The following is a 22,565-nucleotide window of genomic DNA, read 5'->3' on the forward strand; positions in this document are numbered from 1 at the left end:
GTGGAGAGTCGTAGTATCACTGTCACACACCTTGCACTGACTGAGACACACACACACACACACACACACACACACACACACACACACACACACACACACACACAACATTCACAAACTGTCTGACTGGTTTGGCCAGAGCAACACCCCCAGCTACAAAGCAACTCACCCACACACACACACACACACACACACACATACACACACACACACACACACACACACACACACACACACACACACACACACACACACACACACACACACACACACTACTAAGGACTTAATGGACATCATAGTTGATCTGTATCAAATATTATATGCCATCATGTCATACTGTTTTACTGCTCTGTAATGAAACTCCATCTTTTTTTGCCATGATGCACAAAATACTTTAGTGACACCAGTTATTTTATTCTTTCTCAGGAGATCTTATTTTGTATTTAGTTCATTTTTCTCAGACGCAGTGGTTATTGTGATACTGGTAATCATCAGTAATATTAGCCTGTGTTTAGCTGTGAATACTTGGGAGGCTAGCTGAAGGGCGGGGCCTGGCTCTGTGGCTCCACCTGCGCTCTGCTGGCTGACAGGTACACGGGGTGGGTGGGTGTGCAAACTAAAAGTGAATGTTCCAGGTGGTAACTCCAGTGCCGCTGGTACAGTGTCTGTGTGAGTGGAAGCTCTGACATTGAGAAGGCTGTGTGGACATATCTGACACACGGCATATACAGGCTACACACGAGCAAAGCACTCACACACACACAGCTGAGGTTCACCTGTCCTGCTGGGATTGTTTTTCTTGTCGGAAACCACAGGCGTGATCTGTCAACATGTTCAAGAGAAAGACCAAGTCCGTCGCTTTAACGCAACTACAAACAACGTAAGTTGGAGACTTCTTTACTACTACCTGCTTCCAGTATGTACGTCTACTGCATAACGTAATTTAAAAACCCTCTTGTTTAAAGTGACCTTGCTTTGCGCTAAAGTCACATATATAATTACCTGTACTAACTTTACCTAATCCTTAACCCTGTATTACTTATGGGAGTGACATTACGAGGTAATCATTTAACATCTGTACGAACATCTTCCTCCAGAATACACTGTAGTTGTTGTTCAAATAATATTTAAATATGATACACGTATACTATCATATCGTGGATTACATACCTGGCGAATTAAATATATTGTCGTATTTATTCACAAAAGACCCTACGTTTTGTATAAACAATGGTGTATTCAGTACATGTTTAACGGAGTGTGGTGCATACACTGAACATGCAACAAGAGTAAAACCCTCGTTTCTGCTGCACGACTTTAGATCGTTTAATCCACTCAATTCATTATTTGATAATGATAGCCTAATGATAATGTGTTTGCGATTAAGACAAAAATGAGAGGTTGTAAATTCGATTGCATAATGTGTGCTTTAACTCAAGTGAGGGTGTGGTTGATAGGCTGCGCAGTAAAGTTGTAGTAACTGGTTTGATAACTATTCGCTGTCTTCCTTAGAAATACAATGTGTGAGGAATGGCTTGCAGCCTCTCCCACGAGCACCCAGCCCATTCCCTGTTCCTTTTTCACTGGGTTTGAGTAGTGAAGGTGAAATCAGTCTAGTTTCCTACCCTGGAAATGATAAAGTGCATATTGAGGCTGAAGTTGGTTTATTAAATCATTATCTCTAGGTGGTTCATTTTCATTTAAACCAAATGTCTTTGAACCAGCTCTCTCTGTCTAGAAGGAGGAGTGTCTTTAAAGACAGTAGAGAGCATAATGCTCCCTGTCACTCCCTGTCACGGTAATAGGGGGGGTCAGGGGCCTCAAAATAATTATCTAGTGTCAAGTACCAAAAGATTGACTTATCTGTCTTTCATATAGTCTCTGTCTTTCATATAGTCTCTGTCTTTCATGTAGTCCTTCATATAGTCTCTGTCTTTCATGTAGTCTCTAGTCTCTGTCCTTCATATAGTCTCTGTCTTTCATGTAGTCCTTCATATAGTCTCTGTCTTTCATGTAGTCCTTCATATAGTCTCTGTCCTTCATATAGTCTCTGTCTTTCATATAGTCTCTGTCCTTCATATAGTCTCTGTCCTTCATATAGTCTCTGTCCTTCATATAGTCCTTCATATAGTCTCTGTCCTTCATATAGTCTCTGTCTTTCATATAGTCTCTGTCTTTCATATAGTCTCTGTCCTTCATATAGTCTCTGTCTTTCATATAGTCCTTCATATAGTCTCTGTCTTTCATATAGTCTCTGTCCTTCATATAGTCTCTGTCTTTCATATAGTCTCTGTCTTTCATATAGTCTCTGTCCTTCATATAGTCTCTGTCTTTCATATAGTCTCTGTCCTTCATATAGTCTCTGTCCTTCATATAGTCTCTGTCCTTCATATAGTCTCTTATAGTCTCTGTCCTTCATATAGTCTCAGTAACTGTTAGTCTAAGTGTAAGGTGTGTTCCTGCCACTGTCACACACACTGTGAGAGAAAAGGAATGCCCTATCTTCCACCATAAAACTCTTAGTCTTTGTACTGTGTTATGAACTGGAATCTTTTCTTGGTGTTTTGCTGCATTACAACAAAAGCAAAAGTCAAGCAAAAGTCAAGAGGCATACTATAATATAGAAAGATTCTAAGCAATATATGTGGAAAGCACTTAGTTAAATAAGTCCATACCAAACCATTCATTTGCATTCATGCAGCTAGTATTGGTTACTACTCATCAGGCCATGAGACAATGAGGATGCAACAGTAAAGATATGTCATAATTGTAATCACTGCTGAACAACTTTTCACTGATAACCACCCACAGACAGTGGTGGAATCTAAATAATGCAGCTCCACCCTCTTCATGCCGCTCTTCTCATTCAGTTGTTAGTTGGTGCATGAATGCTGTGATCTCAGGTATCTGGCAAGCTGTCAGTGTGAGCCAGGCAACTGACAGCTTCAAGTCCAAGCACGAAATTTAAAAATGGTTAGATTGCCAAAACCTCAAAGCTGGGGATTAATACCTACCTTTGCATCCAGACAATAATAAGGTGAAAGGAATGTGTAGCCCTGTTACAAGGTTTCTCTTTATAGAAAGGAAGAGAAAGTATAAGACAAGGCCATGTAGCAAGGAAGCACTGTATGTTTTGGGATATATTTCCTGGATTGAACTGGCCTCCAGGGCACAGGCTCAGGGGCCCAATCAGTCCGGAGGCCTCTGTGCCGCATAGAGATGTAATATAACGACAAAGAAATCACAAAGAAATATAAAGTGATCTTAAAGAGATGTAAAGTGACCTTAAAGAGGTGTTAAGTGACCTTAAATATATTTAAAGTGACCTTAAATATATTTAAAGTGACCTTAAATATATTTAAAGTGACCTTAAAGAGATGTAAAGTGATATTAAAGATATTTAAAGTGACCTTAAAGAGATGTAAAGTGATATTAAAGATATTTAAAGTGACCCTAAAGAGATGTAAAGTGACCATAAAGAGGTGTAAAGTGACCTTAAAGATATTTAAAGTGACCTTAAAGAGATGTAAAGTGACCATAAAGAGGTGTAAAGTGACCTTAAAGATATTTAAAGTGACCTTAAAGAGATGTAAAGTGACCATAAAGAGGTGTAAAGTGACCTTAAAGATATTTAAAGTGACCCTAAAGAGATGTAAAGTGACCATAAAGAGGTGTAAAGTGACCTTAAAGATATTTAAAGTGACCTTAAAGATATTTAAAGTGACCTTAAAGAGATGTAAAGTGAACTTAAAGAGATGTAAAATGACCTTAAAGATATTTAAAGTGACCCTAAAGAGATGTAAAGTGACCTTAAAGATATTTAAAGTGACCTTAAAGAGATGCTGAACAACCACAGACAAATAGATTCCCATAGAGGTGCAAAACGACCAAGAAGAGACATAAAACAAACATCACATGGAGTGGAGCAGGACTGGTGTTTTGCTGTGACACTGACTGACAGCAGCAGCCCTCCACACCCTCTATGACTTAGTGCTGGAGCTCTCTGCTTCTAATTTAACCCTCTCCCTGTGGAAACATCTGAGTTGTGTTTCTCAATCGAATGCTACAGTGCCAGTTCCTTCCCAGAACCAACATAACCTCAAAACATTAAATTAGTGCCAGTGAGCCTCCCTGGAAACTATTGAGCACAGAATATGTAGCAGAGCAGGTAGAATTATTGATTCTTAAATTATAACTAAAAAGCTGTATTGTGGGAATCAAGAAAACTGTTTTAGTTCTGTAATATAAAGCTGTTCTCTTTGAACAGATTCAGTTGCACTGCTTAACACTTAAAACGTTTAGTTTTCAACTGTTCTGAATTTTCGAACAAGAATATCGGCTTTGAAAAGCATGAATGTTTCTACACATGCTCTGTAGAAACCACAGCTTTTAATCATTGAGAAACATGCAAAGAAATAGTATAGACAACTATGTATATGCCTTGCATTATAAACCAGCTGATGTTCCTTTCGTCCTCATGTAGTGTGTCTTGTAGTGGCAGTCTAAACGCATGTGATTTAGGAGGCGTGCTCTGTTGCTTTGAAGGTTTCAGTGAGGAAAGAGAACTGTACATGTTTACTATCATGAGCTGTTCTAACGTGACAGAAACAGTCCTCAGGGGGTTTCATGATACAGACAAACTGCCAGCTGCATCTACACAACTACACCAGTTGAAACTAGTTTTACACACACATTTTACAGTGTGAAATGTCAGTGCTCTCTGGTGGACAAACTGTGAAATGGAGACACTGTTTCTCAATGACCTCAAACTTATTTTTTGTATTTCAGACTTGCAATTTTTTGTAACTTATCAGTTGACATAAATGCAGACACCATATATCTTTGATAAGCTAAACTCTCTCTCTCTCTCTCTCTCTCTCTCTCTCTCTATATATATATATATATATATATATATATATATATATATATATATATATATATGTATGTATATATATATACGTATATATATATATATATATATATATATGTATGTATATATATATACGTATATATATATATATATATATATATATATACGTATATATATATATATATATATATATATGTACGTATATATATATATATATATATATATACGTATATATATGTACGTATATATATATATATATATATACGTATATATATATATATATATACGTATATATATATATATACGTATATATATGTACGTATATATATATATATATATATGTACGTATATATATATATATATATATATATATATATATATATATATATATATATATAGACTCTAGTGCCAAACTGCTCTTGAAGTTAGCAGCTAAAGGAATACATAAAGACAGTTGTGAAGGTGATCTAACAGCGCTCCATATTAACACTCTATATACCATGCTTCTCACAAGCTCTTGAACACTGCGGCACACATTACAGTGAGTGATATTTTGTGTCTGCTGCATGATATGAGGCAAAACCCTGCTGGGCTAGTTTCTTACATACACATCTCTTGCACATCTGAGATTGATGGTTACAGTATGGCAGCTCTGTGAATACAAATGTATTCCTATGTGGTCAGTTATGTAATGTTATATATTATAATGAGTTATGTTTATTTTCATACAGTCAGTCAGATCCAGTTCTGGCACTGGTGTGTAATATGACTCATCATAAGTCATCTTGATATGAAGATCCCAGAGGATATACAGTGTTGAAAGCAGCAGTTGGATTCTGACTCATCAAGTCATTAAAAGCTGTAAACTCATAGATCACAGTGTGGACTGCGACAAACTCGGGTTGCTTTAAGTAATTTGGAACAAATCCAAACCACATATAGTGTTTTATTAGATTTTTCTGAAACAACCCTCGATGGATGATGTAGATAGTTTTAGATCAGTAAAGGCACTTTATCCCACCAGCAGCACCGTCTGAGTGTTGCAGTGTAGTTTGGTTTGACCATGCAACATCTTTTAAACGACATTCCAGATTGCCATGAAATTAGCTGTGAATATCAGAGATGTCTCGAACACACTCAGAGTCCTTTAACATCTGCAGATACCGAGTGTGATCTGATACTTTATTTACATAAATGTTGATTCAATATGTATCTGACACAATGAACTGCAGCCTACTTCATCTGACGCACCATATTTTCTACAAGTTACTTGATTCAAACACTGACTGTCCTGGTTAACAAACATAATAATATTAACTCAGAGGATGCAAGTCCTGTAATTGACGCAAGCTTCTCTGGAGAATATGCATCAATCTGTTGGAGTTGTTTGAACTGCAGAAAACCTTCTCTGATGATATGTAAGGTGGGAAACAGTTGATATAACAGACCTCTGTGTTTGTCTTCCAGTGCTCCGTCCACAGAACTGAGCATTCTGATCGACAAGCTGCAGAAGAATGCTGATAAAGTGGAGAAGAACAGCTATGACATCGAGCAGAACCTCAACAAGGTACAATCTGAGAACAAAGTCTCCCAAAGAGATCTGTTAATACTGACAAAAACCCACGTTGGCCTTTAGCCCAAAGTTTAGATGATAGAATGACCAAGTGTTGCCCGTGAACCAACAAATACTGTAATGGGGAAAAACCCAAAACACACCTTCCAGCACACTAACAGACACAGCACAGTGTAACAGTGTAGTGACTAGCTAACCCAGCCCTGCCATCATATTAGACTACACCTGACCGTTAGCTAGTGGGTGGCCAGCAGAGCAATATCTAAGTGAGAAATGTGTGTCAACTTGTTAACCCCTCATCATAAAAATAACCTTTTACATTTATCCAGGAGCTAAAAAGGAGAAAAGGGACTTTGAAATGAAATTGTGGCCAAGTGTTTGTCTGACTGCACCTGATTGACTTCTTTTACATCCTCTGTGTTTTTCTGCAGGATGTGAGTAAGATCAATGAGGGGAAGCAGCCACTGTATCAGGATGACAGCAATAAGAGGATCCTCACCTCTCTGGAACTGCTCACCGGCCTGGATGAGGACGCCGTCAATGCCAAGCGTCTCCAGCATCCGCAGGCTGAGATGATAGAAAAGGAGTAAGTCGTACTCCTGGTACTTAAAGGCTATACTGTGCTATGTGCCATTAAGAAAACATATGAACTACAATATCCAGAAACGTGTGAGCAAGCTGTACACAACTGAAGCTCCTCTGTGTTTACCTGTTGCCTTGATAGATTCGGTATAATGTACATTTCCACAACATTATTCCATAATTGCAGGATATGTCTTGCCATACTCACCACTCTTTCAGTTGATCTTCGCAAACAGAAATACTTTTTTCATTTGCGAATTATTTCGAATTAATTCTATTTTACCTTTTTTTTCAATTGCTGTTTAGTTACTTTCACTCAAATTCATTACTTCCTGCACAGATGTTTCACAATAAAAACTTAACTTGTGGCGAGCACAAACAAATAAAGGCCAGGTTAAAAGATATTGAGGGGAGGTGAAATCACCTTTAGCCTACAACAATGTATTCCATATTCCTCGATGTTAACAAAACACTCTCTTTGACATTAAAAGACCTACACCTTAAGCTTCTAAAAGGAAGGCCACGTAACTTTTATGTGGAAAATTCTGGAGGAAGTGTCGCTTAACATCATTCGAGGAAAATGGCAACGTGGAACAACTGATATGACTCTGTTGCTGTACTGATAGAATTACTGCAGTGTAAATATACATTACACTGAAGTTATCGAGACAACAGGCAAACATGGAGGAAGTGCTGCGTTTGCATTAACTGGGGATCAGGGGAAATAAAGGCATGTTTCTCTCTCTGTCAGTAAACCAGGGTAATTAGTGAATACAAATATTATTTGTGTTGAAAGAGAAAGTAAGAGCAGCAGAGTGGTGGATTTAAGATAACTGTTGTTGTACTAATGAAAAGTATGCTGTTGAAATGTACATCATGCTGAGTCATTATATTGCAGGTTATGCCCATACCAGCTTTTATATGAGGATTTACATTGTTGTATATTATGGTTAGAATAACTTGTGGTTCTTTCAGAATACAAGTTCAGAAAGAAATACCATAATTATTTGTACACATAGAAGAGTTATCTTATCATGCTGAATTTAATGAACCATAAAAAAGAAAAGAAAAACATTCTGTATGATGTGTGTCTGTGGTCAGCATGAGGCAGCTGCGTGAGAAAGTGATGAAGCTGAAAGAGGACCATGACCGTATCTACCACCTGACCCGCACTGAGGGGAAGCCCAGCATCAACTGGGGCAACATGATGGATGAGAAACTGGTAGGAAGCAAACCTGTGTACTCACACAGGGGCCACTGAGCGGACACAAACCTCTTCTATAAACTCACACTCATTAGTTGTTGATAGTTACCACATCTAGAAGCGTATAATGCGGAGAAGGAGTAAAGCAAATACATCTTGATATATCTTGTTAAGTAAATCTTCTGTACTCCTGATCCTACTGTTTTTTCTTTTAATCTATCTCCCTTTTGCACACACTCTCTCACACTTCCACAGTCTAAACATGCACAAAAACCAGATCAGGTCCAAAGTCCCTGCCATTAATTATCGGCAAGGCATGAAACCAGATGTCGAACGGATGTCAGAAATACATTGTAATAAGGAAATGATTCCTAAATTAGATACTAATAATAAAGTTACACGTACTTTGAAACAAGTACAACACTTTAATGTTATATTTTGTTTAGCCAATTTGTTAAAGTGTTTCAGCCCACAAACTCTCATCCACATTGTTTCCAGCAGCAGCAGCTGTTTTCAGTGAACAGCTCTTTAAAGCAGTGTACACGACCTGCTCAGCAGCAAGCAGCAGACACACTCAGGTAGAGACCAGCTGGTGAACACAGTGGAGCATTTAGCAGCAAAGGAGATATTTTTGAACCAGAGCAAAAAGTAGATAAAGGACTCTAAATGGTGATTATGTTGCTCTGTGTTGTTTCCTAACACATTAGGTGATAATAGGTCAGAGGTATGAGATATGAAATATGTGAAATATGTAGCAGTATCCTACAATTCAGAGCATAGGGCTTTGGACGTGGATGTGGACTTACTCTCTTACACTATGACCTACTAATTACCTTTCTATCTGTACCGCATGGCCATTTCAACAGTATTATAGAGAAAGTTCATTTCAGTAATAGCCAGACTAGACTGTGACTAAAGTGTGTTGTTTTGTCTCCCTCAGGATAACCTGAATAATAAGGGCTTTGGCCAGGACCTGCCCACTGTGGAGAACGAGGTGGAGGAACACAACATCCTCCACAGCGAGGTGGAGGCTCTGGCTCCCCATATTTCCACCGGCGGAGACAAGGTACAAAGAGGAAACCACGAGAAGAACTGAATGACGTCAGGAATGATTTATTCTTTCAATGCATTTATTCATACTAGCCCACTTTATTTTTATTTATTATTTTCCTTCTTTTTATTCGTATTTATATTATTTTATTTATTTTATTATTTTATGTAATTTACTTTTTATTTCACAATAAAATGTATAAACTTTGTATGAATGCTACAAGTTTGAACAACAGCATATGTAAGCAAATGTATGTTATGTTTATGTTGTCTTCTCACTCTCTGTTTTCTCTGTTTCTGCAGGAATACGTCAGTAGCCTCCAGGTGAAGTACGCCAAACTACTGGTAAATAACTACCACATACACATTCACTCTCAAAGCCCACAGGTCGCTGCTTTGTGTGTTTATAAATGATATATCTGAAAACCTGCCCCAAATTCTGATACATCTACATGTTCCTTCATTACCATCAACACACATTCTGTAGTTTATTTTGACTTAATCCGACACCGTCCTGCTGCCACAAATACTCACAAGAGCACCAAATGTAGATTAATACCCAGTTGAAAATAATCCCCAACAAATTCAGTATTTCCCCCGATTTGAGTAAGATTAGCTAAAAACTGCAGAGACCAACTGTTTTAGGAAATTACTGAGCCTTTTTAGAAATGAAACTATATATTTGTGAGCTATTTTTAAGATTGACATCTTCAGAAAGAACAAAAGGCTTGGAGCTGAGTGCCACAGGCAGACTAGATTTCACTGGAAAACGTAGAATAATGCCAGCATTATTGTTCATGGTAAACATTAAATGAAAATGTTAAAATGTATCAATAACAACAGCTACAATGTAGCTGGTAAAAGTCACCCACATACAATGCATTGTTATTGTGGTTATAGTGTGCAGCTGCTCCCAGCTAACAGACCTATACATTAACAAAACTCATTTGACATTAATTCTACATTTTCAAATCTTTTGAGGCCACAACATGTTAGTCACATGTTTTCTAAACATACTGTATTGTACACCGCTGTAGCATTACAGAGGAAAGATTAAGGGCTGATGTCAACACTTAGAATGCTCCAATTTTTACCAGGATGCTTAGAATTATTTTAAAGTTGCTGTAATTGCATAAAAAGTCTACACCATGGGACTTTGAGGTGTCAATGTCCAGTTTCTAGTAAAACTGTTCAATTCACCTTAAATTAGTTTAAATATTGACATTTTTTCTTCCAGGAAATCCAAGTCACCAAGTCATCATGTTTGAAAATGTGGTTGTAACTCCAGGTTTTTCCTTCCCTCGGTTAGGCCAGTTCCAGCACTCGTCAGCGCAACCTGCTGAGCCTGCGGGACTACATGCAGCGCTGCACCAATGAGCTGTACTGGATGGACCAGCAGGCAGAGGAGAGAATGGGCTATGACTGGAGTGATACCAACCTGGACTACCCCGCTCGCCAGAGACAGTATGAGGTAACTGAGGGATGGGCACACACCACGCATACAAACAAGCTGCATTTTGTATCTAAGAAGAGTATCATACAAGTATACAAGGATGGAAACTAACCAATAAAAAAATATGGTCCCCAGTTTACTCAGCTCACCTGTCTTGCCCCAACAGAACTTCATTGGTAAATGTCTCGAGTCCAAAGAGGCCACCATCACCAAACTGAATGATGATGGAGAGAAGCTGATTGCTTCTGAGCATCCAGGGAAGAATGTTATTGAGGTACAAGCTCAATTTATTTGAATTCTTACTGCTTTACTTTTATTCCTTGCCGCACGTGTACCTGGGATTCCACAACCGTATTGATCCCCTTGGGGTTCTCCAAGGATTCATTCTAGAGCCTATTTTTTTCACCCCACTACATGCTTCCTCTTGGATGAAAATTCCTAAAAACAACATCTTCTTTCACTGCTATTCTGATGATACTTTAGAAAGGCATGACCCCTAGAGTGTAGAAAAGCCCTTCTTAATATTGGAAATGCGCATACAACTGATATCTTTACATCCAGCCACAAAATCAACTTTTCACTTTTTTGCTTTTGGACCGACATAACCAGTGTGTATCCTATTTCAGTGTTGCTTCTTCATACACAGTGTGTTTTGAACATTAAATTATTTTACTTAAATTGTACTGATCAAATGCTCACACACATTGTTCTTTCTCAGGCTCATATGGAGGCAGTCCACGCTGACTGGAAGGAGTACCTGAACCTGCTCATCTGTGAGGAAAACCACCTGAAAAACATGGATGAGTACCACAAGGTTAGCCACAGAGGAATGTACACACACACACACACACACACACACACACACACACACACACACACACACACACACAGTTAAAGCTCATCAGTGTCTGTATCTTTGTGTGTGTCCAGTACCACAAGGAAGCGCGTGACACTCAGGACCTGCTGAAGCGGCTGGATACAGACCTAACCCAGAAGTACAATCCAGAGTTCAAAGATGTGTATCAGATGGAGGGTCTGATCAGGGAGCTCGATGTGAGTATTGCTTTGGTACAGTATCCTGGGACAGTAAGCAGACATGTCTCAGACGACCTGAGAAGTCAGATGGTCCATTTGAAATCCTTTATTTGACAGACAGAAGGCCAGGGGAATACTTTAGAACTGGAGTGATGTGATCCACTTTGTGTCAGTGAGGACTCGAGCAGCAGAGTTCTGAATCAGATGCAGCTGTCCAATCAAGTTTTGAAAGACCTGTAAAGACATTGTTACAGTAGTCGAGTCTACTGAAGATAAATGCATGGACAAAGTTCAGGTCTGAGTCCATGACTACACCTAGATTTCTGCTCTTTTCCAAGGCTTTTAACAGCCGAAGCTGAGTGCCTTCCTCCTTGGCTCCAAAAACAGTTACCTCAGTTTTATCATGATTTTATTAAAGAATATTCTGACACATCCAATCATTGATTTGTTCACTACACTTACTCTATGATTGACCCTGTTGATATTGTTTTGTAACTTTGTGTGTGTGTGTGTGTGTGTGTGTGTGTGTGTGTGTGTGTGTGTGTGTGTGTGTGTGTGTGCGTGTGCGTGTGCATGTGCGTGTGTTGTGTGTAGGAGCAAGCCAAGGCCATGGACCACTTTGATGAACGGGTGAAGGCTCTTCAGAAGCGCAGCCTGCAGGTTTTGCCTCTGAAGTACCGTCGGGAGAACCCCCCGAAGATGCTGCCTGTTGAGGCTCTATGCGAGTTTGACACAGATGATGTATGTAGTGTGTCGTTAAAATCTAATACTAAATCATTTTTTAGTTTGAGCTGCTGTTACTTGGACTTTGTCGCTGATTTTAAATGTGAGAGGTTTTTTGTCTGTATTGAAAATGTAGATGATCATCACAGAGAGTTTTCTGTCTATCCCACTATTGAACACATGTTGGTTGCGATGCAGTTCAGTTCCTTTCAGACCAAAAAAGGGCAAAGAAGAAATTTTGCCATTTTCTATTGCTTAGAACTGTATTCCTTCTTCTGATTTCCTCTTTGGAAGCTTTCTCATAGCTGCCTTATTTCATTCATCTTTGTCATCTAACTGCATTCATGTGCTGCAGTAACTCAAAACCTTTCATTTTATCTTTATTTTTATTTGTATCTGTCACTGGTTATCAGTGCTCTAATCCCAGGATTATCTCTGCTATAACAGTACGTGACGAAGCACTCACCCTTTATTTGGCTTTTTGTTATTACGAGGCCTGTATTGTTCTGGTTTTGTGATGTAATGCATTCAAATCCCTTCAGAAGAGAGCTGAGTATCTTATTTAAAACCCCTGAGGATCATGACAGGGGATTTGAAGAAGTCTGCACAACTAGAGAGCCTCTGGAGCTCTTCAGTTTAGGTGTAGCAAAGCTCATCATGTGTAGGTTTCTTGACCTCACTGATTTCAGGTTTTCATTATTGGCCATCATGTGGTTGTGTCTTAATCTTAAAAAATAAATCCATTTTGTCAGGTTTGTAAAAGTGTTTGGGAGGAATGTTACATGTATTGAGAGCCGTCTTTTTACAAAGATGACAGTTATTTTTCTTTTAAAGTTTATCTTGAAATAAAGAAAATCTAGGATCAAATAGAAGTTAATAGAAATGTAATGTTTAATTGAATTTAATATTTTAAAAATTATTTCACAAATTGAATTCATTTATTTTACTCAATTGTTTATTTCATGAAATTAAAAATGGAATTGCAACATTTATGTTAAAAAGGTTTTCAGATTTGCTTTTACATTAACTGCCATCTCAGTAATCTTTTGTTGCCAGAGCCCACAACAAAATACCCAAAAGTAAAATTTAAAAGGGCCTTTAAATTAATTCTGTTCTTCATATTTACATTAAATAATGAATCTGTAAACCCTGATTTGATGAAAGCTGTGTCTTGAATGTGATTGTCTTGGATGAAACTATATTTGTGGTCCAGCAGATGACAGATTGTAATTGTTGGACATTTACAGGGGCAGATTTTGCGCGGGGAGAGGTATACTCTGCTCCGGAACAATGGGACCAAATGGGACGTGAAGGATGCAGCTGGACATCAACTCACTGCGCCGGCCGTCTGCTTCATGATCCCCCCCACCGACCCCGAGGCAGTTGCAGTCTCTGACAAGTGAGTGTGTATGAACACAAAGAAGAACAACGTTCACTGGATGGCACACTCCTTGATATTTTATTGCAATGCCGCTATGACAGTTTTTTTATATTGTGTGCTTGCAGCCTGGCCAGCCAGCAAAAAAATATTAAACAGAAGATGTCAAGCAGCAATACAACTCTGTCAAAACGCTTCGATGAGCTGAAGAAGGCAAGTGGGACCGGCACAGCAGGTACAGAAAACATCCAACTTGTCTTTCAAGCAACTTGATTTATTTGTTGTTTCTAATATGACCTAATGTGACCTCCTACAGCACAATGCACACAATGCATCGACATAACGTCCTCAAGCTGAAGCTCAAGCCCTATTACTAAACCTTCTGGCTCTGTCTTGAAGATGATCCCTATCCAAATCTACATTCAAGATCTTCATTATATGATTTGACACTGAGCTTATATGGTTCATATTTCTCAATTAATTGTTGTAAACATCCATCACAGGTTAGAGACCACTTCCTCTTTCAACTTTGACCTGCTGCACTTACTTTAGTTTTGCATTGTGCAATGAGAGATTATTATTCACTTTGCAGGTGCACTCACTTTCAGTTTGATCGCCAACGTTTCTTGTGCGACCACAGTTTGCTGTAGTAATGTCATTTTGTCCCCAGATCTGTGTCAAACAAAGATTTAGTGCGTTTTACAGCCTACCACAGCTGTCAATCTTTGTCACTGAAGAAAATAGATGAAGCCAAGTAATGAAGCTCATCATGTTGTGTGTGACCTCAGACAAGCAGGAGCAGCAGTGCCGCCAGCTGATGGCCGGTCTGGACAAGGTCGTCAGTGACTTGGACAAACAGGAAAAGAGCATTTATGCTCGAGTGCGCCCGCCACTGGAGCAGAACAGGCCCCTGCAGGACAGCGCTGACCGCCTGCAGGATATGAGGGTAATGATTTCCACTCCAAATGCTGTTTCACACATCTCTTAATTAGCTCAAAAAGCTTACAGAGAGTATTTATGCATTTTACAAGTAATCAACCCTGACATTTTCCTTCAGGACATTGCTGCTGCTGTCAGTAAGATCGAACCAGAGAAGTCTTCTAAAGTGCAGGAATCAAAGAGCTTCTTGGTCTCAAATCCAACTTGTGCCAGTGCTCCTCAACTTCACAGCAAGGTGGATGAAGCCAACAAGAAGTACACCAAGATTGAGCAGCTTCTTCAGTGTTCCCAGGAGAAGTACGGGGCTTGATATGTATTTCAGTGTGTCATCTTCTGTGGTAGTTGTGATTGTTGTGAGAGCAGTATGCCTAACGTTTTTTAGTTTCTGAATTGCTTTTAAATCTGCGCGTTTACTTAAAATGTTGTTGAATGTTATGCATTTATACTAACCTAATAATTGCATTTACCTTTGTTTTAGACTGAAGAATTCCAACCAGCTGGAGACTTCCCTACAAAATGGAAAGACTTTACTGTCCACCTATGAGAACAAGTTGGCCAGGGAAGAGATTGCTCCTTCTGACATCTCCTCACTCGAGAAAACACAGCGGGAACTTGCAGTAAGATGTCTCTTTAATTCCTTGGCACACATTACATTGATATCCCACTCTGACTGAAAAAAGGCATACTGTTAAATGGAACATTAAAGATGCACCACAGAGTCTGTGATCACTAGGAGTGCTATGAAGCATTGTATTGATCAGCAGGTCTCTAATTAGTTTGAAGCTAGTGCATGCACACAAGGACACACATGCATGCACACAAGGGTGACCCAATACACATTCCTGTCACACTGAACAACATCTGTCGGCATTAACTGGCCAAGAAACTTAGCAATGTTTACAGGAAAACAGACTTTTGACAAGAGATGCAAAAGTAACATTGTAGAAAGATATAACTTTGCAATTTTCAGTAAACCATTACATGATTAGTCCCTAATAATAAGATAATTATAATGATATCCAAGTTAATATACACAGGATGGGTGGTACAACTAGCAGTGTTGTTTATTACTGCTCATGGCTGGATGGCTGCTGGGTTTACAAAGGTAGTGCAAACACATGTTTTCTGCTTAAAGATCATATTTTCCAAAAGTCTCTCAAAAATGTAATTATTTTAGATGTTATATTGTGCTATCATATACCTAAACAAAGTTGTTCTTAATCAAATTGACACACATTCATTGACACAACTCTTAAAGGAAGAAAGCCTCCACACACAGTCTCATTTTGTCATTGACTTGTCTGAAGAGCATATTAGTGTGTATATTTATTTAGTCTGCATTGCTACTCTGGTAGGATACTGCATCAGACCTGAGGACTAAGAGGTCAGTTATTACTGAGACGGAGCAGAACCTGCGTTTGGCCAAAAGCAGCTGTGACAGTATGGCCACCAAATTCCAAGAGCACTGCCCCGACATTGAGAGGCAAGAGGCAGACGTCCAGAAGCTTAACAAGAGCTTCAACAATCTCAACAGGCAGACTGACACCAGGTGAGAGGGTCAGGGAAGAACTGTGCATCAATAATTCTTGGAAGAAATACTGAGTATCACATTACATAAATAAATATCATATAGACCTATACACAAGATCTATATAATAATCTCTTTTGCTGTGTGTTACAGGTCTCAAAGCTTGCAGAGAGCCAAGATGTCGTACAATAATTACCGCAATGATTATGATAATCTGAACAGCTGGTTGTCTCGTGTCCCAAACTACGAGCCCCATGAAACTGATGACACAAGACAAGTGGAGGCCAAGCTGAAGAATCAGAGGGTGAGAGGGGCAACAGGGCCATTCATACTTATATACGCATATTTCCTGGTGTAGAGAAATATTCTGTCTGTGGTGCTGTAGAAAAACGCTTATAAAAACTTCTCTGCTTTCTACAGAACTTGCTCTCTGATATTGCAAGAAAAGAGTCTGACCTCAACAACGTGTCCAAAAATGCCCAGCTTTACCAACAAGCTGTCAAAGTAAGATATTCTACATTAATTTCTACCACCACGTCACAACCTTTAATTTGCATGAATACAATAAGATGAAGGTTAATGGTTTACTGACTCTTCTTTGTAGGACTACGAGAATGAAACTGATAAGTTTAGATCTATACTTGACCTTGAGGATGGACTTGTGCCTCAGACGTACAAAAGGAACAGACTGGAATCACCTGCATTGATCGTTAAGGCAGAGGTGAGGCACAACATCCAAGCTTTCATAGCATGTCACTATGAAATCAGTCCAAAAGTCTTGTGTAACTGATGCAGTGAAATGAGCAAGTACTTTGAAGTACACAGCAAAGGCATACAACCTCTTCCTGTCTTCTTCATCCATGCATTTGCATGGGCTTGCTCTTTCGCAGCATAGATTTGGCATTGAATACACCGACACACAATAAATATAATGATCATGAACTATTAAAAAAGAATAATCAAAGCATTAGAGGCTGAGATATCCCGACTGTTAGTGATACAAGCACCCACAAACCCAGGATTCTACATTTCCCATAATGCAACTAGATAGCGTTTTTCAACACCACACTCCCAGTTTATAACACAGTCTTTTTGTTAAAGATTTAAATAACATGAAAATAACCAGGATGACGTCACCATGACATCGTCAGGGTTATATTCTCAGAAAGCAGCACCACAGCTAGAGAAGACAATATACGTTTCAACAACGAGTAAACTGATCTCCATGTGTACACTTAGTGGAATATATAAATATAATATATATTCAATATAAACAGGTAGCCCCGTAACGTATCCGCCTTTTTCTTTTTAAATGCTACACATAAATGACCACTCTTTGCAAATCCTTAAGTGGCTCTAGTTTTGACCCTAAATATTCTCAGCTGAAGGGAAATAAACTGGTGAGTGTCTCTGGACATAATTGCTTTTTATCTGCAGTTTCATGGCTGAAAATTAAAATATTCTGTTCTGTTGAAATCTTTGCTTCTTTTTTATGAATTAATTAATAGTTTTCCACTCTTCATGCTTCTCACTACTCAATTGAAACAATTTAAGTTACATGCTGAATGTAAGGGTCATTAGCCCAAAAGGTTGTGAACCACTGAAGTAACTAAGGATCAACTCTGTTCTTTCCATGGTATGTTGTTTACAGGAATCTGCCATTGAAGCTAAGTTCACTGAGGTGAATGCAGTGAATAAGCAACGGCTTCACAATCTGGAGTTCACTCAAAGTCTTCTCAATCAGGTGAAACATTTTTATAATATTGACAATAATAATCATAACAATCATAATAACATTACAAAACAACAACAATAATGATTTTACCTCTATAGCAACCTAAGACCTCTATGATCCAGTCTACAAATGTCAAGTCAGTCAATGCTGCTGCCCCAGGAGAAGAGCCTTGGAGAATAAAGAAGCGGCTGGAAGATGAAGTCCAGAGGAGGGAGCAGCTCGAGAAAGAAATTGAGACTATCCAGACTGACATCTATGTCCTTGAAGGACAGAGGCCCCAGGACACAATTGTCAAGAGGGAGTTGATCAAAAAGGTTCCTGACCCCCAACTGGATGAGGAAGTCCATAAGGTCCAGCAGAAACTCTCAGAGGAGCGTCGCATAACCCATGTCTTGGAGAATGACCTTGAGATACTAAAGTTAAAGCTGCGTGGCCTTGATACAGAAATCAAAGAAGGGGCACAGCAATACACAGTCAAGGAGGTCCTGCGTATAGAAAGAGATCGTGGTCAGGAGGAGGAGATGCGCAAGCTTCGGGAGGAACTGGATGAGCTAAGGAGGCACAAGTTGACGAAGGACAATGAGCTGATTCTGATACAAAAGCAGGTGACACTCCTGGCTGAGGAGAAGAATAAGGAACAGGAGGTGATCACTGAGGAGGAGGTGATCAAAGTCCAGAATGATCCCCAACTTGAAACAGAGTACCGGGTGCTCCTTGACAGGAAGCAGAAGGCAATGGATGGCAGGAAGCAGCTGGAGGATGAACTGCAATTTCTTCAGGACAAGCTCCGAAGGATGGAGAAGGAGAAAGCAATGGCAGAGGAGAAGATATCCATCAAAGAGGTGCTGAAAGTAGAGAAAGATGTTGTCTTTGAAAGGGAGGTAGAAAACCTCAGAAGGCAGTATGAAGACGAAAAGACCAAACGAAGATCATCACAGCGAGAAAGGGCTGACCTCCAGAGAAAAATTACCAGCCTAGAGGAGGAGAAGTCTAAGGTTGTTATTCAGGAAAAGGTGCGGGAGATCGTCCGCCCAGACCCCAAAGCTGAGAATGAGGTGGCCAATCTCCGTCTTGAATTTGTAGAGCAACAGAGGCGCTATAAAGACGCAGAGCTCCAGGTTAGATCCCTGCAGGAGGAGCATACCATGCTGAGGAACAGAGGACCTCAAGTGGAGGTTAAAGAGATCATCAAAGAAGTCATCAAATACAAGACAGATCCACAGACTGAAAGAGAACTGGAGAGACTTCGCAATGAAATCGTAGATAAAACCCACCAGACTGAGAAATCTGAGATGGAAATCCGCCAACTTCGTGATGAAATTCAAAGATGGAAGGACACCAAACCTCAAGTGCAAACTAAAGAGGTGGTCAATGAAGTGCTGCAGTACAGAGAAGATCCCAAGACTAAGGAGGAAATTGAGACTCTCAAAAGGAAACTGGCAGATGAACAGAAAAAACGCCTTGACCTTGAGGGAGAACGGTCAATACAAGAAGAAAAGATCAGACTGCGGAAAATTGATCTGTCTCAGGTCCGCGAGAAGTTTGTTCAGCAAGAAGTGGTCAAGATGGAAGAAGATCCTCTCCTCAGATCAGAGTGCGAGACCTTCTCAGAAAACATCAACAGTGAGCAGAAACAAAAGGAGAGCCTGAAAACAGAGCTCTACCAACTGCAGAGACAAAAGGCTGACCTGGATCTGCAACTGGAAGAACTAGAATGTGAGCGCAGGGCAAGGCGTGATGCAGAATTGGAGATCCAAAGGCTTCGGGTCAGACTTAATGAGCTGGAGATCCGCGACAAAGAGAACCGTGAGAAGGTGACTGTCAAACAGAAGGTAGTCCTGCAGCAGGATCCTCAGCAGGAGAAGGAACACTCCATCCTTAGACTACAGCTTGATGAAGAGAGGCACAAACGCACTCTGCTCGAAAAAGAGTTGAATGTCCTCATCCAGCAGCAGATCACCTTGGAGAAGATGGATGTGAAGGAAAGAGTTGTCCGCACTGAGAAAGTGCAAGTTGAAAGGGACCCAGAGGCTGAGATTGAGATTGAGAACCTAAGGAGGACTCTGGACGAGGAGAAAAGGAGAAGGAGAGAACTTGACCAGGAGTTTTCCACCCTCACGTCCAGGCTCTCTGATATGGAGTTCTCAAACACAAAATCTTCTAAAGAACTGCACTACATCCGTGATGAAAGCAGCCGTCTGCAGCAAGAAAACCAAAGGTTGCAGAATGAGATCCGCAAGCTTCGGTCCGAGATCGAGATCACCAGCAAAGAGACTCGTCTTATCACTGAGTCTGCACCAAGGGAGGATGGAAAGAACCTGGAGTTGAGACTCGATTCACTTCAGAGAGAACTAGCAGAGCTCAGAGGCATAACCACCCAGAAGGATGAAGAGATTGAGAAGCTTCAGAAGAACCTGGTGGCAGTGAGAATGAAGAAGGAACAGAGGGAGAGCCATCTTCGCAGGTCTATCGTGGTCATCGACCCAGATACAGGCAAAGAGATGCGACCAGAGGAGGCCTACAAACTAGGGCTGATTGACTGGAAGATGTTTGTCAACCTGCAGAGCCAGGAGTGTGACTGGGAAGAAATCACGGTCAAGGGCCCCAAAGGAGAATCCTCGGTTCTTCACGACAGAAAATCAGGGAAAAAGTTCTCCATCGAAGATGCGTTGCGTCTTGGGCACATCACAAATCGCCAGCTTCAACAGTACATAAACAAAGAAATTGCCATCCAGGAGTTTGGGGTAATGGTGTCGGGCAAGAACCAGTGAATTGAATCATATTAAGAAAGCGCATTTTCAACATGTTTTTCTCACTTACATCTCTGTTGTTTAACAATCTCCTTTTGTTTAACGTGCTTCCATTCTGACTTCATTACTATGGTGACTTGGCATTACTTTATCCATGATTCCTAAATGCACTATGTATTTATTTGCTTATGCATATTCAATGCTGTGTTACTGGCTTAAATATTTGGATTAATAGTACTATTATTACAGCCAACTACATACAATTTTATGTGATAGGAAGAGTTTGCTCAGCTCGGCTTTAATTTCGTACACTGGGTACTATTACAAAACATATCTTTCAGATCATGATTTGTTATTGCAAATTAAATTGGCATGGGTACTAAATGTCTCATTTATTTGTGGGGTTTTCCCAGGTCTACTTAATCGATGTGTGCTCTGTAAGCTTCAATAAAGTCAAATCAAACTACAAACATTGTATGGATTTTTGTGTGTAATCTTATTGTGGTAAAACAATGTACACATTTTAAGTGTATTACTGAGGAAAATAAACATTTAATTTGATATGCTATATTTTGATGATGGACGTCCACCACAAAGCATTGTATATCTAAATAAATCAAAGCGCTTTACAACACCTGTCAGTATTCAACCACACACATTCATACAGTCAGTGGCTACCATACAAGGTGCACATCAGCTCGTCAGTAGAGATAACCATTCACACCGGCCATTGGGAGTATCTTGGGGTTCAGTATCTTCCCCCTGGGGATCGAACCGCCGACCCTCCGCCACTGCTGCCCATGATGACTCTGCACTTATAGAGTAGTTGCAGAATAGCAATGCAAATGCACAATTTATTGAGAATTCTCAATTTTAAAAACACTGGCAGATGACATGTTCACAAAACTGAATTTTACAAGCACAAGTGCATATTTTCCCAGCCATTTTTCTACACTCCTCCAGGGCATCATGCATCATCCATCCTGTGAGGTACAAGTAATCAATAAAGCAAATCACCATCACAGGCCTCCATCCAGTGGTTCCCTAAGACTCTCAAAGTATGACAGGTTCCCATTTTAAGTTGAACGTTTTCACAGAACCCCTCAGTGTAAATTTAATCTTTCTAATTTTAGAAATAAATGACGTCATCCAGCCAAGCAGCAGGAGTGGTAGATTTTCAGACCAACACAATTCATCTACAGGCCAATAGTGATGTGAATGCAATGATGAGTCAGACTGCTTTGCTTTTAAACCTGAAGTTTCATCTGCTATACCAAATACAGGTATGATTGGGCAAGTTCCTAATATGCCTCACTGACGGTTTTAAAAACCATTGCCCATGTGCTGAATTGGCAAAAATGCCCAAAGACATTCTTGAAAAAGAAAGAAAAGAAAATAGTAAAAACAACAAGATCACAATTAGAGGTTCCTCTCTTACAAACCAATATACCCATAGAGGTGGTCGACCTCCCACCAATGGGTGTCAGTAAGTCCTTTAAAAAAAGAGCTGAACATAGAACAGAAACGGGTTATTTAAAATTGAAGTTAAATATTAAGTTAAAATATAATATGAACCATATAATATAAATATATAAACTCCTTAATTTGTGAATGCACGTAGATTTACCACATCATCTGTTTATATTTTGGTTTAACGTTACAGTCATTTCCTTTTCTTAGACGTTTGGTTCTTGTTATGAAATATATTTATATTGCATATGTTCAGGCTAGTTAGAAATCAGTTTTCA

At 39.6% G+C, this 22,565-nt stretch overlaps 1 protein-coding gene across 1 annotated transcript; it reads left to right on the forward strand.

Annotated features, from left to right (window-relative positions):
• The first annotated feature begins 674 nt into the window (after window positions 1-674).
• Window positions 675-21,260, forward strand: ppl (periplakin). Its single transcript, XM_029438719.1, has 22 exons — window positions 675-877; window positions 6,335-6,434; window positions 6,872-7,026; window positions 8,124-8,244; window positions 9,167-9,292; window positions 9,580-9,621; window positions 10,586-10,747; window positions 10,896-11,003; window positions 11,448-11,543; window positions 11,660-11,782; window positions 12,359-12,505; window positions 13,735-13,886; window positions 13,994-14,100; window positions 14,654-14,811; window positions 14,923-15,101; window positions 15,283-15,421; window positions 16,160-16,353; window positions 16,486-16,636; window positions 16,753-16,836; window positions 16,937-17,053; window positions 17,984-18,076; window positions 18,166-21,260. Exons 1-22 carry the CDS (start codon window positions 828-830, stop codon window positions 20,836-20,838), a joined length of 5,277 nt encoding a protein of 1,758 aa, XP_029294579.1. The 5' UTR covers window positions 675-827; the 3' UTR covers window positions 20,839-21,260.
• The last annotated feature ends 1,305 nt before the right edge of the window (window positions 21,261-22,565 follow it).

Source organism: Cottoperca gobio, chromosome 8, assembly GCF_900634415.1.
Source record: "Cottoperca gobio chromosome 8, fCotGob3.1, whole genome shotgun sequence".
Taxonomy (NCBI): domain Eukaryota; kingdom Metazoa; phylum Chordata; class Actinopteri; order Perciformes; family Bovichtidae; genus Cottoperca; species Cottoperca gobio.

Bases quoted from the DNA above. Each gene is read 5' to 3' on its own strand.
- ppl (XM_029438719.1), top strand. From the start codon at position 828: ATGTTCAAGAGAAAGACCAAGTCCGTCGCTTTAACGCAACTACAAACA. The intron at 10,748-10,895 runs GTAACTGAGGGA...TTGCCCCAACAG, and splicing joins CTCGCCAGAGACAGTATGAG to AACTTCATTGGTAAATGTCT. The intron at 16,354-16,485 runs GTGAGAGGGTCA...TGTGTGTTACAG, and splicing joins AACAGGCAGACTGACACCAG to GTCTCAAAGCTTGCAGAGAG.